The 24388-nt window shown below is 54.2% G+C and overlaps 1 protein-coding gene across 1 annotated transcript in view; it reads left to right on the plus strand.

Annotated features, from left to right (window-relative positions):
* CELSR1 (cadherin EGF LAG seven-pass G-type receptor 1) overlaps positions 1 to 24388 on the plus strand; it is a 147200-nt gene that overhangs the window by 80495 nt on the left and 42317 nt on the right. The window contains exons 6-8 of the mRNA XM_065887276.1: positions 20462 to 20619; positions 21689 to 21852; positions 22310 to 22435. Coding sequence (XP_065743348.1) covers positions 20462 to 20619; positions 21689 to 21852; positions 22310 to 22435 — 448 coding nt within the window. The remainder of the gene's footprint in view (positions 1 to 20461; positions 20620 to 21688; positions 21853 to 22309; positions 22436 to 24388) is intronic.

Below are 24388 nucleotides of genomic sequence, written 5' to 3' on the forward strand. Positions count from 1 at the left end.
CGTCGCTGTGGTTTTTGCAAACCGCTGTTCTCCTTCCTGGGAAACTCCAGGGTCCCTCCTGCTCTGAGCCCCGACCCAGGCCTCCACAGGGCTTGCGCCTGGGCTTGGCTGGCAGACAAGGGGTCCTCCCTCTGTAAGAGATACACCCATGGAGGAAGGGTGCTTTCTGTCTTTCATGTCTACTGCATTTCAGCTTTTGGACACAGTAGTGATGGGCGACCTCTCCCACCACTTGGGCCTGAGGTCTGTGTCATACAGACCCCTCCCTGTCGCTGTCCTTCCCCTAGTCTGTCCTCAGCCGTCGGAGCCCTCTGCGTCTTTCTTACATATGGCTCACCGTACACGTTTCACTTCTCCATCACCCGAAATACTTAGGCCCCCAGCAGTGATCACCCGCACGGTGACCGTGGTTTTTGTCCCCGGTCTGCGGGCAGGAGATGCCTCTGTCGCCCGGCCCAGGACAGAGGCCGGGTAGGTTTTGACTCGGGTGTGGAACTCTGCACGGTATTTGTGATGAGGGCAGGGAGAGGTTCTGATGGGGTCAGGGTGCAGATCTGAAGCGACACAGGGGCTGGTGCCGCTCTCAGGATTCTGAGGACCAAGCAGAGAGCGTTCACAGGTGCCTGGGACGGGGTCCGGACAGCCTGCTGCCCTCATTCCTGTTAGCCCCCCGGGGCCGTGGTCTCGACCGTGCCCGGGTTGCTTGATGCAGGGCTGCGTGAGCCAGTTAAGGAGGTGGGGTGGGGGGCGGGGGACGGGCCAGAGGAAGACAACGCGCCTCTAAAGACACACTTGGAATTTCCTAGCTGCCCCGTCTCAAGCGCTGGAGCCTCCTGCTGCAGCTGTGCCCCTACGGCTGTCTGGAACAATTAGGGGCCAGTGTGAGGTGCACCCACCTGCTGCCTGCCTGGAGCAGCCTTGCATGGCCGCTGTGCGAGACAGTGGGCGCCGTGGGACCCTCAGAGCCTCCCCTCCTGCTGACCTCCAGGGGGCTCGAGGACGGGATGGATGCACAGCTTGGGTTTTTCTTACACGATGTCTTAACCCACACGACGTCCTTTCCCCAGTTGCTACCCATGGGCCTCTCTCACCCTGGAGGACAGAGGGGCCCCCCCGTACTCCCCCAAGTGAATTCTTCTGCCCTTACAACCTGCTCGAGGTCAGATGGTTTCGGCCCCTTCTCTCTGCCCTGGAGACAGTCTCCCCCGCAGCCATTCTCCACGATGAGGCAGCTCTCAACTGCGCAAAGGTACAAAGACTGTGCCCCAGCATCCTGGAGGGTCACGAGCCCCGAGGCCAGGACCACGCCCCGTGAGCCTCTGTGTCCCCATAGCACGGGGCACAGTCCCGCTGAGTGCAGGAACTGTTGTATCTGATGTCGGGGCCTGGATCTGCTCCAGCCAGCAGGACAGCGGTCGGACCCCTGATTCCTCTGTTCACATGGTCGGGATGGCTGTCCCGTGTCCGGGCAGGACCAACAAGCAGATGTGTCGGCAGCAGAGCTCCTGCGAGGCTGGCCCCTCCTGGGCCAAGGCTGGGGACAAGGGGTCAGTGGTTTTCTGGCTCAAACACATTCGGGCTTTTGTCGGGACGTTGCACACCCCCTCGAGTAGAAAGAAGGAAAAGTAAGAGTTGTAATGGATGCTCTGGCCTGCCCGCTGCTCCAGGGCAGGTGGCTGCCACGTGGCAAGGATGTCATGCCCCACAGTCTGGGCTTCGCACACCTCTGAGCTCTCAGCCTCTGGCCTCCTCCCCTTGCCAGCAGGGCCAGGACATCAGGGATGGGCAGTCGGCAGGGTGCAGGCCAGTCGGGATGGGCCGAGGGGACCCTCTGGGGCCCATGCTCCATGTCAGGGAAGCAAAGGACGCACTCGTGGTGCATTTCCCTTTCCGCTTGTATGGGAAACGCATCTCCCAGGGCCGGCTGAAGACTTTGGGCTTCGGGGCTGTGTCAGCCTTGGTTGCCCACCAGAGCACCTGCACGTGGCGTGCGTGTTCCAGAGTCACCTGCCGATGGCCGAAGCAGCAGCCTGTCACAGCTGAGCAGAGACGGAACCTCTGGCTCGGCCAGCCCTGCCCAGGTCCGGAGGCATCCATCATTCTTGACCATCCAGGCACGCAGGAGGCATCACGAGGGTCTGCTCGCAGAGACCCTCCAGGGAGCACCGAGGAGGCATCTCACTCCTAAAGGGCCCCCGGGATGCCCCCGGGAGAAGGAAGGAGGAGCCCACGTGAGAGAACACGCCCTGGCAGTGGATCACTGCCACCCGCCGCTTCCGTTCCCAGGGCCAGCCTTTCAGCAGACCCTCAGCGCGAGCTCGCGGGATTAGGCTTTCCCGGATTAGGCCTTTCCCCCGCTGCCAGCTCAGCTATTTCCTCTCCTGCCCAAGGCTGTTTGATGGAGGAAACCAAGCAGTTTGCAGGTAGACCTTGAGGCCCCCCTGCTGTGGTCATCACACAAAGGGAAGTGCTCAAAGTGCTCTGGATCAGGGACATTTGTCTCCCGGGAGCTTTGTGTCTCAGGGCCCGAGGCACTCACGTGTCCAGGGGCCCGGGGGCGGGACTCGGCAGGGAGCGAGCAGGTTTGGAGGGGGGCGTGGGGGCAGTGTGAAGGGGTCACGTCAGGCGGGGGCGTGGCCAGACGGATGGCAAGGAGGGCAGCAGTGGGAGTGGTCTGGGAGGGGCGAGTCGCTCTGTTCTGTGGGCATCTGTTGTGTCATCCACGTCGTGTCCGGTCCTTAGAGTGGGTCCTGTGTGGGAAGCCTCTGGGGTCCCTTGCACCCTCCCCAAGTCTGCTGGGGCCCAGGAGCCTGTCTGGGCTATTTTACCAGTCACCCCCAACACACACCCAGGAAATAGGTGGAAACCTCACCAGGATGGTCCCAGGAGGGCGTATCACCAAAGGGCCGCAGGGTGTGGGGCACCCATGATGGGCAGTGCAGGACCCAGGGCTGTGACAGCCCTGAGGCCGAGAGGAACCAGGGGAGAGGGCAGAATGGAACCCAGGTAGGAGGGGTCATGGAGAGAAGCCACCTGTGCAGAGAAGCGACCTCCTGACGGCGCTCCCTCCCATTTCCTTAGGCTCCCCGTTGGCCAAAGGCAGCCAGAAATCAGAGAACAGGGCCTCTTGATGTGGTTCCTATGGGTTGGTGCCCCCAGGCAGGGAGCCAGGCAAAGCCAGTTTACTGTTTTTTCCTGCTTGGTGGCATTTGAAGCGGGAAGGTCTGGTGGGATAAATCACCTTCTGTGGAGCCTGGGTGCCCGCTGGGGCTGGGCGTTTTCCTGGGAAGGTATTTTAAAGGCGGACAACGCTTTGCAGAAACATGTCGAACTCCGTCAAGCGCAGATGGGACCCAGAGCCCCGCCACCCACACCCGCCCCTGGAGGTTTGGGGAGGATCTGTAGTCATCACTTCGTCGCCGATGTGCTTCTTCTCCCGAGACTATTGTGCACGATAGGTAAACACTTCCCCTGCCAACTCGCAAAAGAGTGAATGTGCCTGATGGGAGAGTTTGTGCCGGTTGTTCTGAGATGATAGTTTTGTGTAGATAGTTCTAAAATGATTTCTTTGCAGTTGGAACTCGGGTTTGGCGGTAGTCAGGGCTCTTCGGGGGTGTCTGCCCTTTCCCCTTGCCCTTCGGTGTCAAAATGTTTGTGTAGAGACCCTGGGGGCCGTGGGGAGGGGGAGAAGCACCCTTCTGTGGAAGCATCTGTAATGTGGCATCTCCGCTCTTCCTGGGGAGAACGTCTGAGAGGACAGTCGCTCACTCACTGAGTGCCTGTTGTGTGCCCGGCGGGGCCCTTGCACTGGGCGTCTGGAGGGATTACCTGGAGGCCCTCACCTTGTCCGGCAGCCCAGCCGGGCCTCGGGGATGTTGACACATCATCCAGGAGGAGTTTGATAGGATCCTGGGTGGGGCCTCGGCAGGCAGCCCGTTCTGGTTCGAGTGATTCTGAGATGACAAGGGTTGTCTTTGGTCCGGCGCTGAAAGCATCTTCGTGAAGGGAGAGCCCCAGCTGAGCTGCTTCTCTCAAGTGTCAGCATCCTCTGAGATCACTAAGAAGAGCATCCTAGTGCTTGAGATTCCCATGACCTTGGGGAAGGGGCCACTGGTACAGGGGTCATTAGGGACCACTCCGCCCCGGCTGCACTTCAGACCTGGCTTGTTCAAGTCATTCATTCTTGGGTCTGTGTCACACACTATATTCCAGGGGTTCCAGGGGAGTGGGCTATGCATGGGGTGGTGCAGAGGGGTGTGATCCACCACACCCTGGGGTCAGGGGCGTCTCCCTCTGCTTCCACAAATGTTCCAGAAAACTCAAGGGCTTCCACTCAGAATCTTGTTTCAGGCTGGTCTTGATGAAAGTTCTCCTGGGGTCCTGCAGAACTGCTGTGGTTTATGTGGTCCTCTGGGTGTGGCTGCCTGGCCTCCCTCGTCACTCCCTGCAGCCCTTCCTTCATGCCTTTGTTCATTCATTAATACATGGAGCAGTTATTGACTGCCTCCCGTGTGCCAGGAACTGTTTAGGGTACGGGGATATACAGAAGACAAAAGAGATAAAACTCTATTGCTGTCCAGGAATTGATGCTCCAGAGGATATGGAGGGGGTGGCGTAGGGAAGAGGAGAAGGGGAGAGGGAGATAGAGAAAGAGAGGGAGGGAGAGGGAGAGAGAGGGATGGAGGGAGAAGGGTCATTTTACCTACAGAACTCTGGATTCTTTTAATAAAGAAAGGTATTTAGTTGCACAATTTGTATGGAAACACAAAATACCCCGAATAGCCAAAGCAATCCTGAGAAAGAAAAACGGAGCTGGAGGAATCAGGCTCCCGGACTTCAGACTATACTACAAAGCTACAGTAGTCAAGACAGTATGGTACTGGCACAAAAACAGAAATATAGATCAATGGAACAGGATAGAAAACCCAGAGATAAACCCAAGCACCTATGGTCACCTTATCTTTGATAAAGGAGGCAAGAGTATACAATGGAGAAAAGACAGCCTCTTCAATAAGTGGTGCTGGGAAAACTAGACAGCTACATGTAAAAGAGTGAAATTAGAACACTTCCTAACACCATACACAAAAATAAACTCAAAATGGATTAAAGACCTAAATGTAAGGCCAGACACTATAAAAGTCTTAGAGGAAAACATAGGCAGAATGCTCTATGACATAAATCACAGCAAGATCCTTTTTGACCCACCTCCTAGAGTAATGGAAATAAAACCAAAAATAAACAGATGGGACCTAATGAAACTTAAAAGCTTTTGCACAGCAAAGGAAGCCATAAAAAAGATGAAAAGACAGCCCTCAGAATGAGAGAAAATATTTGCAAACAAAGCAACTGACAGAGGATTAATCTCCAAAATATACAAGCAGCTCATGCAGCTCAATATCAAAAAAACAAACAACCCAATCCAAAAATGGGCAGAAGACCTAAACAGACATTTCTCCAAAGAAGATATACAGATTGCCAACAAACACATGAAAAGATGCTCAACATCACTAATCATTAGAGAAAGGCAAATCAAAACTACAGTGAAGTATCACCTCACACTGGTCAGAATGGCCATCATCAGAAAATCTACAAGTAACAAATGCTGGAGAGGGTGTGGAGAAAAGGGAACCCTCTTGCACTGTTGGTGGGAATGTAAATTGATACAGCCACTATGGAGAACAGTATGGAGGTTCCTTAAAAAACTAAAAATAGAGCTACCACATGACCCAGCAATCCCACTACTGGGCATATACCCTGAGAAAACCATAACTCAAAAAGCGTGATGTACCACAATGTTCATTGCAGCTCTATTTACAATAGCCAGGACATGGAAGCAACCTAAGTGTCCATCGACAGATGAATGGATAAAGAAGATGTAGCACATATGTACAATGGAATATTACTCAGCCATAAAAAGAAACGAAACTGAGTTATTTGTAGTGAGGTGGATGGACCTAGAGTCTGTCATACAGAGTGAAGTAAGTCAGAAAGAGAAAAACAAATACCGTATGCTAACACATATATATGGAATCTAAAAAAAAAAGAAAATGGTTCTGATGAACCTAGGGGCAGGACAGGAATAAAGACACAGACGTAGAGAATGCACCTGGGGACATGGGGAGGGGGAAGGGTAAGCTGGGACAAAGTGAGAGAGTAGCATGGACATATATACACTACCAAATGTAAAATAGATAGCTAGTGGGAAGCAGCTGCGTCGCACAGGGAGATCAGCTCGGTGCTTTGCAACCACCTAGAGGGGTGGGATAAGGAGGATGGGAGGGAGACGCAAGAGGGAGGGGATATGAGGGATTATATGTATATGTATAGCTGATTCACTTTGTTATAAAGCAGAAACTAATACAACATTGTAAAGCAATTATACTCCAATAAAGATGTTAAAAAGAAAAAAAGAAAGGTATTTAGAAACCAAGATTCAGGTGCTAGATATGCCCATTGCTCCTAGGGTGTCTCACTCCCAATCTCTCTCCCTGGGCAGAGCTAGGACATGGATGTGTGTATATATGTATGTGTAGGTATGTGTGCATGCTTATATATACACATACTGAACTTCATATTTATTTCTATCTCTACTTATTGAAAACCTTGAATTCCATTCCAGCACTACAGAGTCATTCTAGTTTTTTCCCTTTCCATATCTGTAAGTCTTTTCTTGCTCAGTGAGAAACCTTGTTCCCATTATCCTCAATGTAGTTATTTATTATCTCAGTCCACCATTATTTAAACAGTCTGCCAACCCCACCATTCCACCACCTCACTTAGCTGCTATCCTCAATCACCCTCAGCCCTCACCAGGCTGCCTCCCTGCTGCCCTTCTCATTCAGCCTCAGCCTTGTGAGCTGCTACCTCTCTCAGCCCTGAATCTATTGACTGACTCCAGCAGGTGCTGGGAACAAGGGGCCTTCGTAGAGACTTGACTGAATTATTCAATTATCCAGAAAAGGGAGGAAGGAAGTTTGTTTAAAATTTTTTTAATTTAAAAGGAATGAAATACAAAATACCAAAATATGTGGGATGAAGGTAGAGCAGTGCTGAGAGGGAAATTCATAGCATTACATACTTATATTAGAAAAGAGAATAAGTCTCAAGTCAATAATATGAGTTCCCACCTCAAGAACCTCCAAAAATAAGAACAAAATAAACCCAAAGCAAGTAGATGGAAAGAAAGAATAAAGATAAGAGCAGAAACCAGTGGTTTTTAAAACAGGAAAAAAACAGAAAGGATCAATGAAACAGAGCTTTGGGAAAATCAATAATGTTGTCAAACTTGTAGCAAGACTGACCCCCCCCCCAAAAAAAAAAAAAGAGAGAAGACAGATGACTAGTGTTAGGAATAAATTCTCAGTTCCTCAAAAAACACAAGCTCCCACAACTCAACCCATGTGAAATAAATAATTCAAATAACTACATTACTATTAAGGAAATTGGATTTGTATATTTTAAAAACTCCCCCAAATGAAATCTCCAGGCTCAGGTGGTTTCACTGGAGAACGCTACCAAATGTTTAAAGAATTACACCAATTCTGTAAAGTCTCTTTAAGAAAATAGAAGAGGAGGGAACACTTCCCAGTTCATTTTGTGAAGTTAGTATTACCCTAATACCAACATGAGATGAAGACAGTACCAAAGAAACTACAGGCCAATATCCCTCATGACTATAGATACAACTCGTGTATACAAATGTTCACGACAACTCTTTCCCTGGCATTCCCAAACTGGAAACCTCCCGGAAGGCCCCTGTGGGTGAACGGCTAATCAGACTGTGTACATCCACACCATGGAACTCGGAAGACTATTCAGTAATAAGAAGGAACGAGCTACTGATACACGTAAGAGAAAAATATGGAGAGCAGGGAAAGCCAATCTCACGAGCTTGTGTACTGTATGATTCCATCTGTATAACATTCTTTTTTTTCCTAATAAATTTTATTTATTTATTTATTTATTTATTTATGGCTGCGTTGAGTCTTCGTTGCGGTGCGCGGGCTTCTCATTGCGGTGGCTTCTGTTGCTGCAGAGCAGGGGCTCTAGGCGCGCGGGCTTCAGTAGTTGTGGCACACAGGCTCAGTAGTTGTGGACCGCGGGCTCTAGAGCACAGGTTCAGTAGTTGTGGTGCATGGGCTTCACTGCTCTGCGGCATGTGGGATCTTCCCGGCCCAAGGCTCGAACCCATGTCCCCTGCATTGGCAGGCGGATTCTTAACCATTGTGCCACCAGGGAAGTCCCTGTGTAACATTCTGGAATGACAGAATGACAGAATTGGAGAACAGATGAGTGGTTGCCTGGGGTGGGGGTGGGAGGGAAGTGGGTGTGGCTGTGAAAGGGCAAGAGGTGGGGTCCTGTTGGTGATGGAATGTTCTACATCCTGACGGTATCGGCGTCCACATCTGGGCTGTGATGTTATACTCTCACTTGCAGGATGTTTACCATTGATGGAAACTGGGTAAAGGGCACATCGGATCTCTGTTATTTTTTAGAATTGCACGTGCATCTAAACTTAACTCAGGAACTTAATTAAAAGAACTTTGAAAGGTACACAGATGTGTGCTGCCATATGCAAATTTTTTTCTGAAGGGCATCGTCCTCCCCGCCAAACAAATCCATCGACAGCACACATCAGATAGCTGTGCTGGGTCATAAACCGTCGCAAGCGCGGTAGCTTAAAACATCAGATATTTGTTATTCCTGTGATTCGGTGCCAGGAGGCATTGTTGCAGCTCTCTTTGCAAACAGTCTGCTACACGTGGATACCTTTGGGATTAAGGTTGATGAGAAAGGAGGCGGCTTTCGTGTTCATTTTGTACCTTTCTGCGATACTTTACGTGTTTCGTGTTTTCTTTTATTAAAGAATACAGCAAGAGTCATCTGGGTGATGGGGTCATGAACCGTTTTTGTTTTCTTCATTTAAATCCTTTGCTTAGAAAATCATTTGGTTTAAAGAATGTAGGGCGGTACATCTGTCAAACGGTAACGCAGGTGTCCTAAGGCGAGCTCAGGGAGGACAGAAACCTCCCGTGGAGCAGAAGGGCAGAAGCTCGCTTGATCTTGATCTTCAGTATGAATACAGACCGTGAAAGCGGGGCCTCACGATCCTTTTAAGCAGAAGGTGTCAGAAACGTTACCACAGGGATAACGGGCTTGTGGCGGCCAAGCGTCCATAGCGACGTCGCTTTTTGATCCTTCCACGTCGGCTCTTCCTATCATTGTGAAGCAGAATTCACCAAGCGCTGGATAAATAAATAAATAAAAATAAAGAATGTACAAGATAAGGAGGCTAAACTGTTCTAAAGCGTAGGTGAGCGTTTGCCAAGTCCGTCAAGCCTTTGTGATGGAGGAGGTACCCAGGCAGGCTAATTACTGTCCCCGCGTCTGCAGCAGGGTCTGCTCAGCCTTGCTCCTCCCCCGACGGGGGGCGCCAGCATGGACGTGTTGCAGAGGAGTCTGTGGGATGCCCCGCACGTGCTCATTTCCTACTGGGCAGGTTCTCCCATTCAAGTTCAAGTCCCCAGTCGGGGGTGTGAATCGTTTTGTTTCTCCCTGGCTGCGTTTCCTGCTTCCTTGGCCAGTTTCTTGGGATGGGAAATGGCTTCTGTTGTGTCTGGGCCCATGGGTCGTCCAACATCAATGCTCCCATAACCGTAGTGGGAGCCCAGCCCACGGTCCCCAAGGGGGTGGGGTGCCCGCCTGCTGGCGGCCCAGGGAGCTGGGACGGTCGCCTGCTTCCTTTCCAAACACGGCCCCATCAGATGGCAGAGTCACCTGCTATGGAAACAGAATTACTCCCCGGGACGCACACAGCCCCACCCTGGGCCCCTGCTCCACGCCTGTTACGGAAAGTCTCCTGCAGCCTGGGCACCACCGACTTCACAGCGGCTCCCTGTCTGGTGGCCATGCTCCCCCACCTGCCATCCATGTCACACCCAGGGTGCCCAGCTCACCCCCTCTCACTGGCCTCCAACACTCTGCAATGAGGTGCTGCCCCCCGTGCCTCCCGCCTTCCCCGGGACCAGCACGTTGCCGCGAGGTCCTCACGTCCGCCCTGGGAGGGGGACACGGAGGGACAGGGACAGGGCTGGATGGAGCTGCGGGCGGGCAGCTGTCCCCCGCTGGTGCCCTCCTGCTGTGACCGTCCCTCTCGCCTACCTTCCCAGCCTTTCCAGCCTCGTCCGTGCTTCCTCCCCACCAACTCGACAAACCCCCTCCATTTCCACCCATCACAGATGGATTCTCAGCAGGGCAGCCTCGAGGCCTGCAGATGGGGCTGGGGCTGGGGAGGCTGGTCAGAAAGGGGATGGAGGTGAGTGGGAGGTCCTGTGGGTCTGTAGGGAGAAGCTGAGGGTCTGGGGGTCTTTGCCGCTGTCCAGAGTCTGGGGACAGAGAAGAGCCTCTTAGGGTCCCAGCAGGAGCAGGCGGGGTGTGCACGCACACATAGGAGTGAGTACTGGTGAGTGTGCACGTTTCTTTTTTCTTCTTCTTTTTTTATATTTATTTATTTATTTGGTTGTGCCGGGTCTTAGTTGTGGCAGGTGGGCTCCTTAGTTGTGGCACACTGGCTCCTTAGTTGCGGCATATGGGCTCCTTAGTTGTGGCATGTGAACTCTTAGTTGCGACACATGGGCTCCTTAGTTGTGGCGTGTGAACTCTTAGTTGCCACATACATATGGAATCTAGTTCCCTGCCTGGGGCTCGAACCCGGGCCCCCTGCATTGAGAGTGTGGAGTCTTAACCACTTCACCACCAGGGAAGTCCCTGTGCACGTTTCCTGAAAGCCTTTCTCCCTTTGTCCGAGGAGGTTTTCTGAAAAGATGGCCTGTGACCCGTGAACCCTCGTAGCCCAGAATGACTTTGTCATTGCTGAAGTCCCTGTCCTTCCTCTCCCAGGACTGTGTGGGCTGAGCCCAGAGGGTCCATCTCTGCGACCCCAGGAGCCACTCGCAGGCGCCAGTCCCCGAGGCAAGCGGAGTACCCCAGGGGCAGCTGCTCGGGTGCCCCTTCCCCATCTCTGGTCCAGCTGGGAGTAGCCGACGGTCAGATTCATAGGCCCTACGAGTGCAGGGACGTGAGCTTCTCATGGGATGCCTAAGGGTCTCCCACTTTGTGCCAAGGAACTTCTTGTCCACAGAGCCCCCAAAAGAATGAACGTGTTACCCCAGCTTTCCAAGAAGGTGCTGTTAAAACTAAAAGAACCCCATCTTGAGCCCTTCATCTGGCATTGGAGAAGACTCCCTCCATGCAAATCTGCATAAACTCCTGGGTTCCAGAAAACCTGGGGAGCCTGCCTGGCCAGGTGGCCACAGACAGGGGACCTGACAACGACGGCCAGCCCAGCAGGGACAGCAGCTGAGGGGCTCCTGGCTCCCTTTCACCGACTCCAGAGCTTTGTCTGGTGAGGGGCCGGGCCCAGTGAGGGGCTTGCACCTTGCCTCATGGATCTTTTCCAGAGCAAAATTCATCCCCCCGGAGATCACTGGGGCCGTTAGGAGATGCTTATTTATATGCTGTGCGGAGCACAGAGACAACGCTCGGTGGATCTCCGCCTCCCAGCCCTCGGTTCTTCCATGTCTGAGCCTATCATGCGACCATCAGAAAAGCACCTCCTTCGACCTGTGGCCAGTTGTCAGGAATTGGGTAACCTCCTTGCCTGAGGAACAGCAGGCTCTGCTGTGATTTGTTTTAAGGTGACCAGTTGGTTCTGACCCTTGTTAAAAATATTTTCTTTTTAACGCTCCCCAAATAAAAAGAGTCCGTCCCCACAGGCCAGTATTTTCTTGGATAACTGAACACATGGAGGACTTAGAGCTGCAGGTGGCTCTGTGTTTGAGCCCTGGAGAAGGAGCTGAGGCTGCCACGAAGATGCAGTGTCGCACTGGCTGCTAATTGCTCCTTTGTTCTTTAGAGATGTAAAAAGGAACTGTGTATTTTTAATATAGGAAAATAAGACAGCAAAAATACAGGGAGAATAGCCATTTGCGTGTATTTTGGCTTTCTTCCTGTCTTTCTTAGCAGTAACACGGCAGCAGCAAACTTCATGGAATGTTCCCCTCACACACGTCTGTATGCATTTAACCCCACAAGGGAGGTGCCGTTTTTGCTCCACATTACAGCTGAATCTGGCGGGGGGCGGGGGGAGTCATGTGACTTTCCTAAGTGGGGTCGGGATGTGACCTCTTGGCCTTTGGGAGGTGATGCTCCTTGGAGGCTATGGACACTGCTGTCCCCCGTCCCCTGCCAGCCTTAGGCCCTCACCCGCATTGGTGTGACAGCCAGCCCAGCAGCAGGGACTCTGCAAAGGGGCTCAGGTCCACTCTTCCAAATGACCCTGGAGGTGGGAGCTGTGAACTGAGCCGCTCTCTAGGAGAGGCTGCCCGGCTCAGCAGTGCGTCCCCTGCCCCAGGGCACTGGCGGGGGGGAGTGAGGAGCACCTGCCCCCTCAGCCAGGGATGTCTGCCCTACCCGGGGGCCCGTAAGTGGCCCACCTGGTGGCCCGGTCAGGCTTACATGCAGTGGTTTGCTGCCCACACCCTAAGCAGTTGCTGTGTCCCTCCTAGGATGTAGGTGTCCCATGTCTTAAAGGAAAAAGGTCAAGAAGGCCTGGGCTTAAGTCTTAATGTTAAACTCAAGAAATAAATCTGTTTACAGCTTAATCTGGGGGAACTCTGGGCTTCTGTCAATTTCATTGACTGAAGATGGCGGAATGACTTCTTTTTTAAAAAAACTTTACTGAAGTATAGTTGATTTACAGTGTTGTGTTTAATTTCTGCCATACAGCAAAGTGATTCAGTTATACATATATATTCTTTTTCATATTTTTTCCGTTATCTTTTATCCCAGGACATTGAATATCGTTTTCCCTGTGCTAAACAGGAGGACCTTGCTGTCCATCCGTTCTATATATAATAGTTTGCACCTGCTAACCCCAAACTCCCAGTTCATCCCTCCCCCAACCCCCTCCCCCTTGGCAACCACAAGTCTATTCTTATGTCTGTGAGTCTGTTTCTGTTTCATAGATAGGTTCATCTGTGTCATATTTTAGATCCCACATATAATTGATATCATATGGTGTTTTTTTTTGTCTGACTCACTTCTCTTAGTATGGTAATCTCTAGTTGCATCCACGTTGCTGCAAATGGCATTATTTCATTCTTTTTCATGACTGAGTAGTATTCCATCGTATATACGTATCACATCTTCTTTATCCATTTTTCTGTTGATGGACACTTAGGTTGCTTCCATTTCTTGGCTATTGTGAATAGTGCTGCTATGAACATAGGGGCGCGTGTATCTTTTTGAACGATAATTTTGTCCGGATATATGCCCAGGAGTGGGATTGCTGGATCATATGGACCCTCTCCAGCATTTGCTATTTGTAGACTCTTTAATGATGGCCATTCTGACCAGTGTGAGGTGGTACCTCACTGTAGTTTTGATTTGCATTTCTCTGATAATCAGCGATGTTGAGCATCTTTTCATGTGCCTCTTGGCCATCTGTGTGTCTTCTTAGGAGAAATGCCTATTTAGGTCTTCTGCCCATTTTTCGATTGGGTGGTTTGTTTTTTTGCTATTGAGTTGTATGAGCTGTCTGTGTACTTTGGAAATTAAGCCCTTGTCAGTCTCATCGTTTGCAAGTATTTTTTCCCATGGAATGACTTTTTTCCCCCCATTTATTTTATTTATTTATTTATTTTTGGCTGTGTTGGGTCTTTGTTGCTGCGTGCGGGCTTTCTCTAGTTGCGGCGAGCGGGGGCTACTGTTCGTTGCGGTGCGCGGGCTTCTCACTGCGGTGCCTTCTCTTGCTGCGGAGCACAGGCTCTAGGTGCGTGGGCTTCAATAGTTGTGGCACGCGGGCTCAGTAGTTGTGGCTCACGGGCTCTAGAGCGCAGGCTCAGTAGTTGTGGTGCACAGGCTTAGTTGCTCCGTGGCATGTGGGATCTTCCCGGACCAGGGCTCGAACCCATGTCCCCTGCATTGGCAGGCAGATTCTTAACCACTGAGCCACCAGGGAAGCCGTGGAATGACTTCTTGATGCTGCTGAAGAGGCCCCAACCCCCCACGGAAAATGCAGGCAAGGGGATGAACCACTTCCCAGCCCTGGGCGGCTTGCCGCAGCTCCACACCGAGGGGCAGTCCGGTTCCCGTTGGACAAGCCATTTTGTCCATATGGAGACTTCAAGTCCTGTGCCGAGTTCCAAAGCTGTCTGGCAGTTCCACTGCCCTGGAGGGGCCGGACTGGTCAGTGTAGCCTTTGCAGCGTGGCAGATCGGGGTGCAGGTAAACCCGATGTGGGTGGGTGGCGCCCATTCCTCGCGCCGTGACGTGCTGTCCTGGGGCCTGGGATTCCGTGCGAGTAGGCAGGCGAGATCCTCGCTGCAGACACTTCATTCGGGGGGAGCAGGGCAAGTTGAGATGTAGGTGCCCCCGGAACAATCAGAAGGGGCGAGGGGTTGGCAGTTGGTTGGAGTGTCAGGAAAAATCTGCCACGTCCCTTAATCTGTCTTTCCTACACTCCTTCTCTGCTCCTTGCCTGGGTGGCGTTGGGGGTGAATCCCTTCCCATAAGAAATGTGGACTTGGGCTTCCCTGGTGGCACAGTGGTTGAGAGTCCACCTGCCGATGCAGGGGATGCGGGTTCGTGCCCCGGTCCGGGAAGATCCCACGTGCCGCGGAGCGGCTGGACCCGTGAGCCATGGCCACTGGGCCTGCGCGTCTGGATCCTGTGCTCCCCAACGGGAGAGGCCACAGCAGTGAGAGGCCCGCGTGCCGCAAAAAAAAAAAAAAAAAAATAGAGATGTGGACTTAAATCTGTTGCATCGTGGCGTCCAAAGCACCTGGTGGAGGCCTGATCAGTGGGCGGGGGTTCTGGAAGCAGGGGTCTGAGAGAGGCCGCGGCCTGCCTGGGGAGCCGGAGGGGATTCACCCCTGAGTGTTACAGGCGGCGAAGCTGAGGGTCAGAGTGTCCACTAGAACATCCTGTGACCTGCCCACAAGTGGGAGCGCCATGGGCCCCCGGGGACGCAGTACCTTGATCTGCTGTTTGAGTTCCAGCAAAGTCCTTGTGGAAGGGGCTCCTTGGGAGTTTGGTTTGGACCCTGGAAGCCTGTGTGTCTGGATGTCTTTTCCTCTTATCTCTTAGCTTCAGAGAGACACCACGCCTGCTTCGGAGGAGGGTCTCATCACCTCTGTGCCAGGACCAGCGGGGTGTCTCACCCACATTTCTTGGTGCGGCTGTCAGCCCGTGGGCTGCATTCAGCTAGCCCACCCGGCGGGTCCGAACCTCATGGTACACGTTCAAGGCTGCCTTTGGACTCTGTGACATTCCTGAAGCCCAGCCATCTGTGAATTCTTTGATACGAATGTTGGTTAATCATTTCTGATAGAGTGTGAATCCATTTTGTTCCCAAGACTTGCCCCTCCTGGTGTCTGGTTTCGAGGCCCCCCTACGCCTCCTTCCAGCATTTGAAACTGAACCCCAATCCGCCTCCCCGATGAGGAGTTGTCTGCAGAAGGTTAAAAGGCTGTAGAAATGTGAGCGCTTCGTAAGGACCAAGCGCTTTTGTGCTCACAAACAATCCCCACGGGCTGCCCTGGAGCCTCTAAATGGAAACGCCGGGAGAGGGGCTGCACAGGGAGTAGAAATAAGCTGGAGGGAAATAAAAAGGGCCGGCCCGCAAGTGATGACTTTGGGTGGATTCGCCGAGAGCCAGGAACCCAGATCTGCACAGATTTGCAAAGAAAGCTTGTTGTTTTGGTTCCCCCGAAGCACACACAGGGTCCTTCAGGGTTTTTCTCAGGTGGCGGCAGGGATGGGCATGGCGGGTGTGTCCTCGGTGGCCCCGATTCCGCCTGCCCCGTGGCAGGTTCTGTTCAGGGCAGCCTGTGCACGTGGAGCGGTGTCGACGGCACCACCTGCGGGCCCTGCCGGCTGGCCTGTGCCTCCATTTCTTGGATCTTGTGCCGGCTTTGCTCGGCCCCTGGGTGTCCACGCCGGGCTGCTGCAGGGCGGGGCTGGGGGTGAGTGGGGGCAGGGGTCCCCCGGCCGGGATGGGGAGGTACAGGGACTCGGGCCTTCGCTCGTCCTGTGCCCAGTGCCCCTCTAACTCGAGAATTGAGACGATCCTCGTATAACTGCCATGTGGCCCCTTTATTCCTGGGCTGTCTTCTTTTGTGCAAACTTAAAAATTCATCTTAGAAATATGAAGGGGCAGTTCATTTCGTCTTGCTTTTTATTCTTCCTTCCTCCCCACCCATGCCCACAGAGCCTCACGGGCCTCCTCGTCACCAGCCCCAGATCTCCCCCTCAGCGCGCTCACATCCCTTCCCTCTTGCAGACACGCGGGATGGGCGTGCGGACCTGAGCCGCGCACCGTGCACATCTCCCGATTCTCCTGATTCCTTTCCCGCCCGGCCTTCGTCCCACCTGCCGGCCATGCAGCTATGCTTTGTCTTCCCTCATCAAAAACAGATGAGCTGGGCTTCCCTGGTGGTGCAGTGGTTGAGAGTCTGCCTGCCGATGCAGGGGACATGGGTTCATGCCCCGGTCCGGGAGGATCCCACGTGCCGCGGAGCGGCTGGGCCCGTGAGCCGTGGCCGCTGAGCCTGCGCGTCCGGAGCCTGTGCTCCGCAACGGGAGAGGCCACAGCAGTGAGAGGCCCGCGTACCACAAAAAAAACACAAACAAACAGAAAAAAAAACCAGATGAGCTGAACCCAGATCAAACACACCTGCTGGGGTCTTCGTCCCGCCCCCATCGAGTCAGGCTGGCCGTGTCCTCACACGCACACCTCCCGACCCTGACGGAGTACGTTCACTGCTCTTTTTGCCTGTTCGTACTTGTGAGCCTTGACAGGAAGGCAGTGGGATGTAGTTTATCCCCATTTTACAGATAAAACTGGGGAAGGAGTTTCTCAAATGTCCAGGTAGAAAGTGGCCGGGGGAATTGTGAATGGTGGATGCCCATCCAATTTTTTTTTTTATTATTATTGAGGTGAAATTCACATAAAATGGACCACATAAAATGAATAATTTAGTGCAACCAACCACCTCTGTCTGTTGATCTGAGACACTTTCATCGCCCTAATGGAACCTCTGTGCCCATGAGCGGTCCCTCCCAATTCCCCCACCACCCGGGCCCCTGGGAATCCCTCGTCTACTTTCTGTCTGTGTATTTGCCTATTCTGGGCACGTTATATGAATTGGATGTTACAACATGTGACCTTTTGTGACAGGCTTCTTTCACTTGGCGTGATGTTTTGGAGGTTCATCCACATTGTAGAAATAACCAGTATTTCATTCCTTTTTATGGCTGAATACTGGTCTGTTCCGCTGAGTGGATTTACCACATTCTGTTTACCCCTTCATTTGTTGATGGACTTTTGGGTGGTTTTACCTTTTAGCTACGGGTTTTTGAGCCCCTGTGTTCAGTTCTCGGGGTCTGTTTCTGGGAGTGGGGTCCTGGGTCATGTGGTGGGCCTGGTTATCTCTCTGAGGACCCCCATCCGTGTATCCTGGGTCACCTGCAGCATTGTTTCCTGTTACCTACGGCCTTTGCCCGTGCTCCCTTCTTGTTCTCTTGGTGATCCTGACCACACGCGGACAGTTGGCATGTGGTTAAGCTCGTTCAGGGGCAGCGTGAGCAGGGGTGGGGCGGCAGGGTGCTCTGCGGAGCCAGAAACCAGCCCTCGGGCGTCGTTCCTTCTCCCCAGTACCTCCCTGTGCGTCTCTCCTGCCGGTACTTCTGGTTCTCACTCTAAGAATGCTTGGTTCTGTGGTCCAAAGGGCCGTCTCTTTTGACCCAATGGCTGGTGGATCTGAGAGCACGAATCAAGAAGCAGGCGTTGGGTGATGTTTGTTTTCCCGAAAGTCACACTTGCTGCTTTAATGCAGTAACGCCAGATTCTGAAATCTGTCTTACCAGTGGGCTGTCTCAAGTCAGTAAGTGCTGCTCTAAATACAAATGCTGATTTTTTTTTTTTGTCTTTCACCTCCAATTTTCCTCGCTGCTTCTGCTTGAATCCCGTGGCTCTGAATGGCTCTGAGCTGTTGACTGTGAGGAACCGTTTACAACAACTGCAGTTATGTAAACAGCAGCTTCGTTTCAGTAAAGCCTCCCAAGTATAAATGCCGTTTATGTCCTTCCTCTGGAAGGCTCACACCCATCCCCAAAAATGTAAATGATAAGTTGTAAAGATAATACGGGGCTCGCACAGCTCAGGGACGGTTCTTTCGCCCGGATCGCACCTAATACTTAGGCATCCCATACGAGCACTTGGACGTGTTCTCTAATGTGGGCTGCTATTACAGAGGGAGAAAACAGATTATTTCTTATACGTACCTAACTGTTGCTTAACCAGAGGTGAAATCTTTAAGGATATAGCTTGGCCGACCTTGTGATCTCGTCAACTGACGTAAAAGAAAATGGAAAGGATTATCCATGAGCTGGAATGTCAGGAGGCAGGGTAAAAGCCTCCCTCGGATTTACCTGAGAAGGGTTTGAGGGAGACTCCTGTGTCTGATGTTGATGTCACCCTCCAAGTCCCTGTAACACAGAGAGGATGGGTATTCTAACATTAAATCCTTATCCTGTACACAGAGAGACTGAGGTATAGTGATAGCCTTGTCCAGGTCAGATGGTTGGCCAAGGGGGAGCAGAAGGCCCAGCTGGGGTTGCCAGGTACGGTGGTGCGGGCTGTGCACTGCACAACTCCAGGGCATGCCGCCAGGGTGAGTGGGGCCTCCTGAAGTCACACAACTTGGCTTCCTGGCTGAGCTCTCGTTACCAAAAGCTCCACGTCCTGCCTTTCAGCCCGGGATCCTCAATCAAATGGATACTTCCTTGTTCCTATTGAAAAACTGATGGTTTGGAATGAATTGTGCAGTTGTTATTTCCCTGTTTAAAGACCTTGAGGATGATTTAATTAAATTCCCTATGTTTTTACACCTCCCCGTTTCTAATATTATTATAAAGAAGCATCAAATTGCATCAAGCTATAAACTCGACCTGACCCCAGAGCCGTCACGTGGAGGCACTAGGCCCTTGTTTGTATGGGTGATGGGACGGCCCTGCTGGGACCGGGAGAAAGTGTTCTTTCCGTGGGGAGGAAGGGGGCCACTGCATGTTGGGTGCGGATGGTGAGGCTTGGTGGCCCTTCACGTGCACCATCTGGGTTCACCAACAGGCCACCTCACAGAATGCAGGTCTTGTTATCCAGGTCGTACAGATGGGGAAGGAAGTTCAGGGGCCTGGCTGAGCGTCTGGAACGTTGAGTCTACCCCGCATTACGTGGCTGCACCTCCACTGCTAGAAGGGGTCTGAGGGCCGTCGGGGCGGATGTGCTCGGTGTTCTCCAAGGGCAGCCAGGAGACTAGAGAAGGATGCCCGCGACAGGCGGGTTGCCTGGGGAGAGGGGGTCGATCCCTGGATGCGAACCACAGCCTCCTTAAGAGGGGAGCCTGCTTCTTCCAGAAGTGGGCATGCTGCACCCTGTGTCACTGATCCCAGAGGGATTCTCGTAACCAGCCCTGGGCAGGGAGACTGAGTGCCTGAGAACGCAGGGACATCTGGCGGGCGTAGGGGGGAAGCTGAGGGGTGAAGGGGGGCTTGGTCTGGGGGCAGAAAGGGTGGTCGACCTCGGGTCAGCAAAAGGGACTGGAGGGTCATCTCAGGGTGAGGAAGGGCGTGAGCCCAGGAGTGAGTGACTGTGAGTACCGGGGGTCGCCAGCTTCCGGGCCCAGTTGGGGGGCACCACGCTGGGTGGGGGAAGGCAGGGGGCCGTCTGCAGGCCGGGCAGTCTGCACCCCAGGAGCACGGAGCAGGCGGGAACCTGGTGAGGAGGTGCGTGGACATGGTCCGGCCAGTGCTTGGACTCACAGGCAGGATCAGGTATTCAGAAGGAGGGGTCCTGGGGCTTTGGTGTCGGCTGCTGTAACAATACACAAACTGGGAGGCTTGAAACAGCAGAAATGTATTCTCTCCCAGTTCTGAAATGAAGGTGTCTGCAGGGCTGTGCTCCCCGAGGGCTCTAGGGAAGGATCCTTCTCGTCTCGTGCAGATTCTGGGGGCGCTGGCATCCTTGGCTGTGGCAGCATCACTCCAGTCTCTGCCTCAGTTGTCCCACGATGTCTCCCTGTGTCTGTCTCTGTGTCTTTCTTATAAGGACACCTGTCACGTTGGATTAGGGTCCATCCTACTGCGATATGGCTTCATCCTAAACAGTTACATCTGCAAGACGCCTATTTCCAAATAAGGTCACATTCTGAGGTTCTGGGAAGGACATAAATTTGGGGGGCTCACTGTTAATCCAGTACAGCTGGTTTGGGGACTCATTCAACGCGAGGCCAGGGGGCCTCTCACCCTCCACAGGTCGGGGGGCGTGTGCAGGGGCTGGGGAATCAGTCGGGGACGCTGGTGGGAGAACATGCTGACGGCTCCGTGCTTTCTCTTCCCACAGCCCAACATCGGCCGCCTGGGCCTGCCCCACGGGCCGTCTGGAGAGAAGGTGGCCGTGGTGACCGTGGACGACTGTGACACGGCCGTGGCCGTGCGCTTTGGCAACTTCGTTGGGAACTACAGCTGTGCCGCTCAGGGCACTCAGAGTGGCTCTAAAAAGTGAGTGTCCCAGGAGATGGGCCCTGGTGTCCACACCCCATGGCCACTACTCCAAAAGGGGTCGCCCAGGTCAGGACCCCGACACAGGGCACTCTGGACCCAGTGCTCTGGCAGCCCCAGTCTGGGCTGGGGTCACATTCCCTCTCCTTCCCTCCAACACATTAGAACCTTCTAGAATAAGTCCCCTTAGAATCATCTGTCAAAGTAGTGGCCAGGCCATCCCCAGGGTTGTGACGGCTGGCTTGCTGACCCCAGAAGCCATCCCCAGCCCTGTCTCCACAGGATCCCTGACTGTTCCAGTGAGGGCTGGTCCCTGTGATTCAGTGTTCAGTCAGTAATCGCCTCCATTAGATCAGAGTGGCCATGTCACCATGTGGATCTGGAGGTCCCCAGGGCCCATCCTAACTCAGGTCAGAGAAATGCTGACGTGGAAGTTTATAATGCCCGCTTCAAATCTCAGAGCAAAGGTTCATGCCGGACTCATCCCTAATTGTGTTTTGGTGGGATGTTTAATAAGCTTAGAAGAACCTGGTCTGCAGTTCAGAGAACCTGGTCTATCCTGAGCATCTGGTGTGAAATACACCTTTGTCATCGGATTCCCCGCAGCCGTGATGCAGGTGGGATGCGTCCGTCTTACTGATGGGACAGCTGTGCCCTGGAGCGGTTCAGCTCCTTGCCCAAGGCCATGCCAATGCTCCTGCAGAACCAGGGTTCTAGTTTGCTGTGACCGCCCCTCAAGGCCATTAGAGGCCAGAGGAAGGTGGCGTCCTGTTTTGGTGTGGACTGGCCCGACCAGCAGTCAGGACTCGGGCGGTCACCCAAAACCTCCAGTTGGTCAGGATCTGACACAAGGGACAGAGAGGCTGCGAGCCGGTGGTGGCACCGGAAGTAGGATCTGACACGTGCGTCTGGGCCTGCGGGCTGCCTGCTTCCCTGGCCCCTGCACCCGTTGGATTATTCACGGTCGGGATGACGAGCGTGCCCTGCGGCAGAGGCCCCTGGGACGTTACGGCAGCGTCGGGGCTGCGCTTGCCGCCCGGCCATCCAGAGGTTGGTGTCGCCTCCACAGGTCCCTGGATCTGACAGGCCCCCTGCTCCTGGGGGGCGTCCCCAACCTGCCCGAAGACTTCCCGGTGCAGAACCGGCAGTTTGTGGGCTGCATGCGGAACCTGTCCATCGACGGCAGGAACGTGGACATGGCCAGCTTCATCGCCAACAATGGCACCAGGGCGGGTACGGCAGGATGGTCGGGGAATCGTGGGGCTGCGGCGGCCACGCGGGAGGGGCCCCCTCCACATCCTGGGGGACTGAGCCATATGCTCCCAGCTGCTCTCGGGTCTGGGGTCCTGCGGCGTTGGAGCGGTGGTGAAGCTGTGGGCGGGCCTGCCGCTGACCCGGACACGCAACCCCAGGGTCTTGAGCCGATCACCAGACGATCCCACGAGCCAGAGGGTGGGATGGCCTAGGGGCCCATGGTCTCCGGACATGGGCACTGCATTCCATGCCATGTCAGGTCTTAGGTTCTGACAGCCCCCGAGAGTCCCAGGCCTGCCCGCCTTGCCTCCGGCTGTGTCCACAGGGGGTGTTTCCCCAGCATGTGGGTCAGTGCTAGGAAACAGGGGCAGTCCCCCTGCCTCACGCTCTGCTCCTGTTTCCCACTCTGAGACCACGCCATGCCCTCTGTTTCCAGGCTGCGCTGCTCAGAGGAACTTCTGCGATGGGACCTGGTGTCAGAACGGGGGCACCTGTGTCAGCGGCTGGAACACGTACCTGTGTGAGTGCCCGCTCCGCTTCGGCGGGAAGAACTGCGAGCAAGGTGAGGGCCCAGGGCAGTGGGTGCTGGGTGCCCAGGGCCGCCAGCCTCTGGTGGCACGTGTTTCCCCAGGCCTGGGTCCTGGTGGGGAGCGGGCTGGTGGGGGCACCATGGTGGGTGATGTTAGAGCAGAGGCTGGGGGTCCTGGACGGGTCTGCAGGGCACAGCCCCTCGTCTGAGCAGGGCCAGTGTGAGGTTGGGAGTCCATGAGGGTCAGAGAAGCGAGGTGGGGCCTGGCGGGGCCTCCCGGTGGCTGTGTGCCTCCTCACGGGCACCCTGAGGCCCGAAGGGCCAGTTCCCCGGGGCCAGCGCCCCCATGCCCCTTCTCGGCATCCCAGGGGCTCCTCCAGCTGCCTGCTTCCCCGCTGGACTGCGTTGTGAGCGTCAAGGCCTGGGCCTCTCCCCTGACCCCACCCCTGTAGCTGTAGATACTGGCAGGTTTTAAACGATTCATTCATTCATTTTGAAGCAGTGTAGTGTTAAATAACTGTCATCATTTAGAAATCACTGATGCACTTTAAGGTAAACCAAAAGGGGGAGATTGAGGCCAGATGAGCTTGGGTGAGCTCCCCGGATCCACCTTGGAGATGCCCGGAGCTCATTAGCGAGTCAACGGCCAGGAGAAGTCCTGCCTGGAGCCGCTCACTGGCCTGCAACCCACGGCCTCTCCTTGGAAGTCAGACGCTCCTCCCCTCGGCCCGTGTGCCCCACAGGATGGACTGGGGGGTCCGAGTGTGACTTTTTCGGGGGGTGGGGGGTCACAGCTTTTCCGAGATTCTCTAAGGAGTCATTGAAGCAGAAATAGGTGGAACCTGTGACAGAGCGTTCTGGAGGAGAGCAAAGTTCGTTCCATCAGTGCAGGTGAAAGGGGTGGAGCCAGCGGGCAGCTTACCTGTGCTGGGCGGTCCACCTGCCCAGGGCTGTTAGTGATGGAGCTGAGACACGTGACGTGGAATAGTATTACATCCCCAGTCCTTGCTCGGGACACAGTTACCGGCCAGGGCCCACTTTTTCGTTTTTGTTTTTTTTAATATGTATTTATTTATTTGGCTGTGTCAGGTCTTGTTGAGAGCACACAAGATCTTCGTTGCCGTGTGCTGGGTCTTTCAGTTGCGGCATGCGGAATCTTTAGTTGCAGCATGTGGGATCCCGACCAGGGATCGAACCTGGGCCCCCTGCATTGGGAGTGCAGAGTCTTAGCCACTGGACCACCAGGGAAGTCCCAGGGCCCGACTCTTTGTGACACAAAGCACTGGGCACCTTTCAAGGCCCCGAAGGTCTATTTTCCGGGCAGCAGGTGGGCTGGGCTTGTGCCGGCCCTGTGGACAGGTTAGGCCCAGCCCCGGCTGATGACCGTGTGCGGGAAGCTCAGGTCACAGGGAGGGGCAGAGGCCCGGGTGGACACAGCGCCGGCGGGGCCGTCCACGCCCATGGAGTTCCTGTTGTGGAGGCCGAGAGTCCGGCTACGGCTGTGCCAGAGAAAACAGCTGCTGGGGTTTGGGTTCGTAAGAGCAGGAAACAGATGCTGGCGCTCACGGGGCTGAGTCGCCCCCAAAGGTGGTCCCCACCTGGCAGGCCCTGTGCTGTTTAACACCCGTGGTGATAACCGTGCTGTCCCTCGTGGGGGAACTGGGGTGAGATTCTGGGCTGGGCCAGATGTCTGTCCATCCCCGATGCCTGTGATACACGGGACTCTGGAGGCAAAGTGATGAAGCTGGTTTGACCCAGCGTCATCCTGCCTACTGGTCTGTCTGGCATCCACAGTTTTTCCAAGTGTGACAGATTGGATGAGGCTGCTGGTCCCCCCAAACCATCTGGGAGCCCTCGTCTGGCCCGCAGCCTTCCCCTCTCTGTGCCCGTCACCAGGAGCGGAGGCACAGTGGCCTGTGTGCCTTAGGCTTGGAAATCCACCCCAGACACCGGCTGAGGGGCGGGTCAGCCTGCAGGGCTGAGGTC

The sequence above is a fragment of the Phocoena phocoena genome, chromosome 11 (genome assembly GCF_963924675.1).
Source record: "Phocoena phocoena chromosome 11, mPhoPho1.1, whole genome shotgun sequence".
NCBI lineage: Eukaryota > Metazoa > Chordata > Mammalia > Artiodactyla > Phocoenidae > Phocoena > Phocoena phocoena.